The 10,559-nt window shown below is 51.3% G+C and overlaps 1 protein-coding gene across 1 annotated transcript; it reads left to right on the forward strand.

Moving 5' to 3' along the window:
* The first annotated feature begins 2,015 nt into the window (after nucleotides 1–2,015).
* Nucleotides 2,016–6,807, forward strand: PDP2 (pyruvate dehyrogenase phosphatase catalytic subunit 2). Its single transcript, XM_040409050.1, has 2 exons — nucleotides 2,016–2,051; nucleotides 4,675–6,807. The coding sequence occupies exon 2, from the start codon at nucleotides 4,735–4,737 to the stop codon at nucleotides 6,301–6,303; it is 1,569 nt and encodes a 522-aa protein (XP_040264984.1). The 5' UTR covers nucleotides 2,016–2,051; nucleotides 4,675–4,734; the 3' UTR covers nucleotides 6,304–6,807.
* The last annotated feature ends 3,752 nt before the right edge of the window (nucleotides 6,808–10,559 follow it).

Below are 10,559 nucleotides of genomic sequence, written 5' to 3' on the forward strand. Positions count from 1 at the left end.
CTCTGCCCCCTCCTGCCCAACAGCCGCCCAAATTAATATTGTTCCATGGCCGGTCAGCGTTCGGATTTGTATGAGGAAAGTCCGCATGGAAATGTTACGGAAATTTTCTGTAACGGTGGCGTACACACACACACAGGGGGGAGGGAAGTGACCACTGCGCTCCACCCTTACCCCTGGCCCTGCCTACTTGCCTCGCGAGTCCTAATGACAGGGGACAACTGGACGGCAATCCCTAACTTGGAATAAGTGCAGGGATGACAGACAGACAAACAACAGAACGTGAACGGACCGAGTCAATACCAGGAAAGCTACAAAGTACAAAGGGAGCAAGCAGAGAATTGTCAGGAGAAGCCGGGGTCATAAATACCAGGAGAGTCGTGAAGTACCAAAGGAGTCAGCAGAGAATTGTCAGGAGGAGGCCGGGGTCAGAATACCAGGAGAGCAGCAAAGTACACAAGGAGCAGGCAGAGAATAGTCAGGAGAAGCCGGGGTCATAAATACCAGGAGAGCCGTGAAGTACCAAAGGAGTCAGCAGAGAATTGTCAGGAGGAGGCCGGGGTCAGAATACCAGGAGAGCAGCAAAGTACACAAGGAGCAGGCAGAGGATCGTCAGGAGGAGGCCGGGGTCAGAATACCAGGAGAGCAGCAAAGTACACAAGGAGCAAGCAGAGAATAGTCAGGAGAAGCCGGGGTCATAAATACCAGGAGAGCCGTGAAGCACCAAAGGAGTCAGCAGAGGATCGTCAGGAGTTCAGCAGGGGGTCAGAATACCAGGAGAGCAGCAAAGTACACAAGGAGCAGGCAGAGGATCGTCAGGAGTTCAGCAGGGGGTCAGTACGCCAGGAAAGACCAAATCACAGGTGAAACCTAAATTAACAGACAACCTGTGGCCAGCAGGCTGCCTGTATTTATAGTGGGGAGTGAGGGTCATGTGACGTGGCCAGCGTCACATGACCGACAGACCAACCAGTCGAGCACCGAGTGATCAGCTCGGTGCTCAAGGCAGACCTAGGAGCAGTGAGCCTCCCAGCTAGCAAAGCCGCCCTGGGAACGAGGTCAAACACAGATCCTCGCTCTCGAAGCTAAGCAGCAGGTCTGCGGGGAATGGGGGACTGAGTGCGCCTTCGGAACCCTGTTACATTTTCCTTCTATAAAGTCAGAATAATCAGAATTATAAGGAAGTTCGTTTTACTTTCAGCAGAGACATCACAGATGAAGGTGTCCGAGTCCTGGCTTCTTACAGCGTCTGGCGGCGGTGACGTCTGGTTATGTATAGATCTTATGTACAGGCAGTGTGGGCTGTCTGCTGTGCTGAAAAACCTCAGTGCCCCTGCCCCCCCTCAGAGCTCCCTACCACACACCTCAGCCCCCCCACACTCCTCAGCACCCCTGCCCCCCTCAAAACCCCCCCACACCCCTCAGTGCTCCTGCTCGCATATCTTAGCGCCCCCGCACATCTCAGCACCCCCCCCCCACACCCCTCAGCGCCCGCTGCAGCACCCCCCCACACCCCTCAGCGCCCGCTGCACGCTCCCGCCTCCCCACACCCCTCAGCATCCCCCGCACTTCTAAACGCCCCTCCCACACCACTCAGCGCCCCCCCCCACACACCACTCAGCGCCCCCCCCCCCCCACACCACTCAGCGCGCGCCCCCCCCCACACCACTCAGCGCGCGCCCCCCCCACACCACTCAGCGCGCGCCGCCCCCCCACACCACTCAGCGCGCGCCGCCCCCCCACACCACTCAGCGCGCGCCCCCCCACACACCACTCAGCGCCCCCCACCCAGAAGATGACGTCAGTGAATTCCATCAGAAAATGCATTTACACTGGAAGGAAATCTGCAGCCACCGCCAGAGGTACAAGTCCTTCTGCATCCACTTCTGGCTTCTGCAGCCCCTGTGTGATCAGCTCCCACCTGAGGGCCGCATTGTTGTCAGTGTCTGGGGGGAGGGGTGATCACAGTCAGGGAAGGGGAGGACCCGGACATAAGGGCTGCAATCCTCCAGTCAGCAGAGAGGAGCCGACAGCAGCCTCCATAGCCCCGGCTGGTAAGGACACGCACATGGTCTACTGCTATAGACCCTCCTGGGGCTTCCACTGATACTTTGTATCTCTCTGTTACTGGGGAGGGTCTGCAGGAACTTCCACTGATACTTTGTATCTCTCTGCTCTGTTACTGGGGGAGGGTCTGCAGGAACCTCCATTGATACTTTGTATCTCTCTGCTCTGTTACTGGGGGAGGGTCTGCAGGAACCTCCACTGATACTTTGTATCTCTCTGCTCTGTTACTGGGGAAGGGTCTGCAGGAACCTCCACTGATACTTTGTATCTCTCTGCTCTGTTACTGGGGAAGGGTCTGCAGGAACCTCCACTGATACTTTGTATCTCTGCTCTGTTACTGGGGAGGGTCTGCAGGAACCTCCACTGATACTTTGTATCTCTCTGCTCTGTTACTGGGGGAGGGTCTGCAGGAACTTCCACTGATACTTTGTATCTCTCTGCTCTGTTACTGGGGAAGGGGCTGCAGGAACCTCCACTGATACTTTGTATCTCTGCTCTGTTACTGGGGAGGGTCTGCAGGAACCTCCACTGATACTTTGTATCTCTCTGCTCTGTTACTGGGGAGGGTCTGCAGGAACCTCCACTGATACTTTGTATCTCTGCTCTGTTACTGGGGGAGGGTCTGCAGGAACTTCCACTGATACTTTGTATCTCTCTGCTCTGTTACTGGGGAGGGTCTGCAGGAACTTCTACTGATACTTTGTATCTCTCTGTTACTGGGGAGGGTCTGCAGGAACTTCCACTGATACTTTGTATCTCTGATCTGTTACTGGGGAGGGTCAGGCCCTGGTGGCCTCGCAGGTCTCAGGAATGAGGCGCCTCCTCTGGGTCACAGTCCTGACTCCTGATCATCTATCTTTGTAGCTGTGACGTTGTCTACACAGGCCCAGGGCGGCACGTAAAGTAGGGCTCCTCCGGCTTGCCATATTGAGGGTATATTCAGACACTGCAGTTACAACTGCATTAAAACCGCAATGAAGAAAGGAACCCGTTTAGTTCTCGGTGCAGTTCCACCCATGGAGGCCCACAACTTTGCAGTAAGTGGGTGCATTCACACGCCTGTATGTATCTTGCAGTCCACAAAATGCAAATCCACCAAATAAAGGTGATGTCCATGCGGCGGCCTCCCTAGTGTCACCCACGATGCCAGAGAGGCTCGTCCCCGTCCCCGCCTGCCATTGGCTGCTTCCCCCTCTGACACTGGATGTTTTCATCTGGGCACGGGGAGAAGCTGCAGGGACCGGGAGCAGCACGGGGAGCGGGGTAAGTATATTCTATGTGGGGGGCCCGAGTATATGGGGGGTGGTTTATACTCTCGGATAACCCCTTATCCTGTGTGATACTGTCTGCTGAGCTGTGTATCTAATCCTATCCTGTGTGATACTGTCTGCTGAGCTGTGTATCTAATCCTATCCTGTGTGATACTGTCTGCTGAGCTGTGTATCTAATCCTATCCTGTGTGATACTGTCTGCTGAGCTGTGTATCTAATCCTATCCTGTGTGATACAGTCTGCTGAGCTGTGTATCTAATCCTATCCTGTGTGATACTGTCTGCTGAGCTGTGTATCTAATCCTATCCTGTGTGATACTGTCTGCTGAGCTGTGTATCTAATCCTATCCTGTGTGATACTGTCTGCTGAGCTGTGTATCTAATCCTATCCTGTGTGATACTGTCTGCTGAGCTGTGTATCTAATCCTATCCTGTGTGATACTGTCTGCTGAGCTGTGTATCTAATCCTATCCTGTGTGATACTGTCTGCTGAGCTGTGTATCTAATCCTATCCTGTGTGATACTGTCTGCTGAGCCGTGTATCTAATCCTCTCCTGTGTGATACTGTCTGCTGAGCCGTGTATCTAATCCTATCCTGTGTGATACTGCCTGCTGAGCTGTGTATCTAATCCTCCCCTGTGTGATACAGTCTGCTGAGCTGTGTATCTAATCCTATCCTGTGTGATACAGTCTGCTGAGCTGTGTATCTAATCCTCTCCTGTGTGATACTGTCTGCTGAGCTGTGTATCTAATCCTCTCCTGTGTGATACAGTCTAGCAGAGGCGCACACTCTGTATTCACCACTATGAATGGCCACAATATTTATTGTTGTTTATTATTATTATTACTTTGTGTGACGGATCGCAGTTACTTCGTTCACATCAGCGTTCAGCCTTTCCGTTCTCCTATTCCGTTATAGGGGCAGGAAAGGACGGATTCGGCACAGAACGGAGCCTACGGACCTCATAGACCCCCATAGACTATAATGGGGTCCGTTAGGTTTCCGCTCAGAAGATGATTTTGGAGCAGAGAAGTCCTGCATGCACTACTTTTGTCTCTGCTCCAAAATCATCTTCTGAGCGGAAACCTAACGGACCCCGTTATAGTCTGAGGTCCGTAGGCTCAGTTCTGTGCTGAATCCGTCCTTTCCGTTTTTCCTGCCCCTATAACGGAGTAGGAGAACGTGAAGGCTGATGTGAACGAAGCCTTGGGACGCTCGGGGGAGTCGCTGAGATAGGAGATGGCACCGGGTCGGGTTCTCCTGGTATCTGTCGGAATCCTCTTTTTGTGACGTTTGCTGTGGTTTCGTTATGATAAACATCTCTTTTCTTCTTCTGCAGACTTTCTCGGGGTCTCCTGTGTTCTGGCGGCGGGGGACACCATTGTTTGGAGCCCGGCTTATGATGTCCAGACCCTTCTCTGGCTGGATCCTGACCACTGCTAACCGCAGCGCTGTCCTGGTGACAGGTGGGAGATGTCATTATTCGCAGCACCTGAGATGGGGGAGGACGCGCTCGGATAAGGCCACCACGTGTCTGTGCTGTCCGAGGCACCAGGCCACCCTCTCCCGGAGCAGGTCCTCCAGGCACACGGCACAAGATGTCCACTTCCAGCTGCTTCCAGAGCAAATCGACGACATCCTCCGAGCCAACGAGCAGTCCCACAAGGTGGCGGACACCAATACCGTCCTCCGGTTTGAAAGCAATATACTGGCCTCTAACAGCCCTTGTGAAGACCGCCGGAGTGCCGCCACTTGCCTGCAGACCAAAGGTCACATGTTTGGCATTTTCGATGGCCATGCCGGCTCTGCGTGCGCCCAGTCCGTGAGTGAGCGCTTGTTTTATTACATCGCCATCTCTCTGATGTCTCAGGAGACGCTGCAGGAGATTGAGCTAGCCACGGAACGCATGAAGCCGGTTCTACCGATCCTCCAGTGGCACAAACATAAGAATGACTACACGTACCGGGAGATCGCGTCGCTCTACGTCGACCACCTGCGGGTTTATTGGCAGGAGTTGATTGACCTGGACAATGAGTCTGGCAGGAGCGTGGCGGACGCCATGTCCGATGCCTTCCAGCGCCTGGATTCCGACATCTCTCTGGAAGCTCAGGTGTCCGCGGAGCAGGAGATGGTCAGGAATCTCACTTTACAAATTGCGTTTTCTGGGGCGGCGGCCTGTGTGTCGCACATAGATGGGGTGCACCTGCACGTGGCGAACGCTGGAGACTGTCGGGCGGTCTTGGGTGTTCAGGACGTACACGGAGCCTGGTCAGCGGTGCCTCTGACTGCCGACCACAACGCGTTTAATAAATCCGAGGTGCAGAGAGTTCGTTCCGAGCACCCGGCCTCCGAGGAGGAGACTGTAGTGACCGACCAGAGGCTGCTGGGAATTTTAATGCCCTTTCGCGCTTTTGGCGATGTCCGTTTTAAGTGGAGCGAGGCGCTGCAGCAAAGTGTTCTGAGAAATGCCTGTGACCTGGAACCTCTGAATATCTATCAGTATTCTCCTGCCAACTACCGCACCCCCCCGTATCTGAGCGCCAAACCGGAGATCACCTACCACCAGCTCCGGCCTCAGGATAGGTTCCTGGTCATGGCCTCTGATGGCCTCTGGGACATGCTGGAGAACCAGGAGGTGGTGAGGCTCGTGGCAGGGTGCCTCTCCGACATCCCTGTACAGGAACCTCACGTTTCCGCGGAGAAGCGCAGCCTCGGGTACATGCACAACCTGCTTCTCCAGAGGCGATCGCGGAGATCTAACGTCCAGGATCGGAATGTAGCCACGCACCTGGTCCGCCACGCCGTGGGCAGCAATGAGGACGGCGAGGTGGAGCAGGAGAGGTTGGCTGCCATGCTGAGTTTGCCGGAGGACCTGTCCCGGATGTACAGAGATGACATCACCGTCACCGTCGTCCTCTTTAACACAAATGCTGTTGAGGCGCATTACAGGGAGAACGCGCAGGAATAGGACCTTTTTATACAGTTGATTTAAATGTCTTTTTTACGCTTCAGATTAAAGGGGATTTCTGGGCTCCTATAAGTGTGAGCTCAATCACTGAAGTACCAGCGCAGCACCACTCTCGTCGACATGGCTGCGCCTGGTACTACAGCTTAGTGGCCATCATGTAAGGGCACGTGGACTGGTTACTGCAGTGACGAGGTCGTGCGCCCTGGCGAGTGCTGTGCCTCCTTCGAGGGTCGAACCTCCAGAGACACTTCGTGGTCCATTTATTCATGTTTCATGCTGGAATATTTTAATTATATATATATTTTTTTGGGAGACCCTTTCTTTCCTGTAGTAACTTTGGCTTGTGCTGCGTGACGGCGCCTACAGTCATGGCGTTCACCTCTAGCGCACGCACGTGAACAGGTCGTTCCTGGTTAAGATGGCCGTAACACCTGTTGGGCTCGCTTCACACGTTTCTGCAACTCTTGCATTGATCTGGATAGGGTTTGCAGAAATCTAGGCACCTGCTGCAGAAGCCGTTCAGATGGATGGAAATGTCTGCAACAAACCTGCCGTGTGTGAATAAGCCCTCAAAGGGGTCGCTTCAGCAAATGGCATTAATCATGTAGAGTTAATAGCAGGCACTTACTAATGTGCTCTGATTCTCCATGTTGCTTCCTTTGCTGGCTTCATTTTCCCATCACATTATGCACTGCTTGTTTCCATGGTTACGACCACCCTGTAATCCATCAGCAGTGGTCGTGCTTTCACATTATAGAAAACAGCAGGAGTCTGTGTGAGCTCCTATGGTCCCGGCCACCAGAAAGGCCAGAACTTCTTCCTACAGTGTGCAAGCACGACCACCACTGCCAGATTACAGGGTGGTCGTGACCATGGAAACGAGCAGGGTATAATGTGATGGAGAATCCCACTACATTAGTAACGGCCTGGTGTTCACGTCCTCTCCATGATCACTGGCTGAAGTGAGAGGACCCCTTTAATGATCTGACTGATGTGCTGTAGCTCATGGCACCTGGTTTTCAGCTCCGCTTCTCCTGAGCCTGTAATAACGGGACACCTACCTGCTATTATACATTACGTGGGTCGGGCAAGGTTCCGTGAAACCAGTGTACCGTCTGTTTTCTCACCAGTTCCAGGCGTTCAGGAGTAATGCGGAGGCCCCGCTGCAGAGTGTGAAGGGGCCCCATCTCCCATCTTGTTGGGTAGCAGAGACTCTCGGCACCGGGGCCCCTGTGATTAGCGCTGCCCCTGATTAATGACCTACCCTCAGGTGAAGTCGCCCTCCAGGGACCCGCTCACACAGCGGTAGAGGTGCAGCAGCATTATACAGCGGTGACTATTACTGACGAGGTGCTCTTACACCGTCTCCATAATACAATCGGGGCGACACTGCCAAAAAATGTCATTCTCGTTATTTGTTTTTCAACCCTATGGACGATTTGATTTCAATCTCAATTGTATTATTTTTTTTGTTAATCTGAATTCAATAAATTTATTTTCTTTCAATTTTTTTTAACCATATGGCAAAAAAAATTTTTCCTTCTACAATTATAATTTAGATTATTTTTGTGGGGGTCTCCAGTGTCTGTAACTGGAGGGAAGCAGTTGGAGAGGTACGGAATCAAGGGGGGGATGACAAAGGTACTCTGTGGGGGAGGGGCTGAAGCACGGCGGTACAATGGAAGGACACATGCATGCAAACATATTTTTGTTCGAATCTGATCTGCATTCTGTTCCTACAGACTTTAGGCCGGATCCTGCTGTTCTAAGTAGTTTATTTATTTTATGCACTTTTATATATCACTGACATATTCCACAGCGCTGTACAGACATTCTCATCCCTTATATATCACTGACATATTCCACAGCTCTGTACAGACATTCTCATCACTTATATATCACTGACATATTCCACAGCGCTGTACAGACATTCTCATCACTTATATATCACTGACATATTCCACAGCGCTGTACAGACATTCTCATCTCTTATATATCACTGACATATTCCACAGCGCTGTACAGACATTCTCATCACTTATATATCACTGACATATTCCACAGCGCTGTACAGACATTCTCATCACTTCTATATCACTGACATATTCCACAGCGCTGTACAGACATTCTCATCACTTATATATCACTGACATATTCCACAGCGCTGTACAGACATTCTCATCACTTATATATCACTGACATATTCCACAGCGCTGTACAGACATTCTCATCCCTTATATATCACTGACATATTCCACAGCGCTGTACAGACATTCTCATCACTTATATATCACTGACATATTCCACAGCTCTGTACAGACATTCTCATCACTGATATATCACTGACATATTCCACAGCGCTGTACAGACATTCTCATCACTTATATATCACTGACATATTACACAGAGCTGTACAGACATTCTCATCCCTGATATATCACTGCCATATTCCACAGCTCTGTACAGACATTCTCATCCCTTATATATCACTGACATATTCCACAGCGCTGTACAGACATTCTCATCACTTATATATCACTGACATATTACACAGCGCTGTACAGACATTCTCATCCCTTATATATCACTGACATATTCCACAGCACTGTACAGACATTCTCATCACTTATATATCACTGCCATATTCCACAGCTCTGTACAGACATTCTCATCACTGATATATCACTGACATTCCACAGCGCTGTACAGACATTCTCATCAGCTCCAGAGGAGCTTACAATCTAATAAGGATAACCCGGCGCAAACATGGGGAGAACATGAGCAACCTGCCGCCCTCCCCCAGGGGCTGATCGTGTCCCAGGTTGATAGGAATGCCGAGTGGTGTGTGTGTGTGTGTGTGTGTCAGTCACGGTGCTCCTACCTGGATACTGTCGCTCCCCAGGGCTTGGCTTCGAAGCAATAAAGGGGGAGTAATGGAGAATAAGTAGAGTCCAGACTCTTATAAAGTTCGACAGCTTTACTTGTATCCAGACAATATTCAGGCTTTCTTGATAACTCTGCTTTCTCTCTCTGCTGCACTAAACTCTGCTTTAGTCTGGAGGAGGAGCTGATCATAGTCCTGGAGCGGGAGTGCGGTATCCGCGCAGCCGGTGCGGGTCTCAGTCGGGATTAATAGCACGGGCGGCAGGGACTGAAGCAGCACTCCAGAAGAAAATAATCTATGTGACTATTTTCAACAAAATCAATATGGTCGGGGGCTGTAAAAGGGCAAACTACTTGAATTAATCGCCCCAGAATATCCCGATATTTTCTAGGGTGGATGTCTGATTAATAACAAACATGGATATCTAAATGGCGGGGCGGGGGAAGGGGGGGGGCGCACTTGGGCAGCTCAGCCTCTGTTGGTGGTGGACCTTGTCCCAGCCCTGGTCTGGGGTATCCCTTGCCCCTTGGGATGTTTCTACGAGATATGTCCCTCTTATAGAGCAAGTAAACGTGACGCCAGCTGCGGTTAAGCAGCGGAAGCACAAGGCTCCCTTTGTAGATGGTAATGTTGGTACCCAGAGGTAGGGTGGCCAGAGTGGTGCAGGGAGGCCTACAGTCTCTGTAGATGTTATATACACGTGTCGCAGTGTTCCTACCTGGATATCCGTGGATCCCAGATGTGATGTGGTCTGAAGCAGTGCAAAAAGGGTAGTTGAACTTGGCTGATGATTAAGTAGAATAAATGGAGTCCAGACTTTGCAGTAACGTTGAACAGTTGCTTTTACTTAGCATCGTTTTGAAACCTATACTGGGTTCTTCCTCAGTGGTATTTCGAAACGTGTTTGGTGACATTGGTCGGCAACGCACTGACCACCAAAGTGGAAAAGAACCCTTACATCAAAGATACCGACATACAGCTGATCGGGCATCTCTGGATTTCCGGTCTGCATGCGTGATGAAGTGTCGACCCCAGCGCTAAAGACCAGCTACGAGACGAAGCGGCTGTGAGAGACGCGCCGCCACGTATGTGTCAGAACACCACATGAACAGGTCCACACGCTGGTAAGCAAGACTCCGATTACAAGTAACTCTTGGTGTATACTGATCGATAATATAGTGTGCGATAAACAATACACGCTTGGACACAAAGTCACAGAGAACAATGCACTATAGCAATAGATGCAAGCAGAACATATGGACTAAGCCCTCACTCTACTAATACAATCCGAGACACAGCCAATACATTTGATCAAAACACATCTGTGCCCACCTACCGCCGCCAAGGTGGTCTCAGGTCAGGCGTGTCCTAC

The sequence above is a fragment of the Bufo bufo genome, chromosome 10 (assembly GCF_905171765.1).
Source record: "Bufo bufo chromosome 10, aBufBuf1.1, whole genome shotgun sequence".
Lineage (NCBI taxonomy): Eukaryota > Metazoa > Chordata > Amphibia > Anura > Bufonidae > Bufo > Bufo bufo.

Bases quoted from the DNA above. Each gene is read 5' to 3' on its own strand.
- PDP2 (XM_040409050.1), top strand. From the start codon at position 4,735: ATGATGTCCAGACCCTTCTCTGGCTGGATCCTGACCACTGCTAACCGC.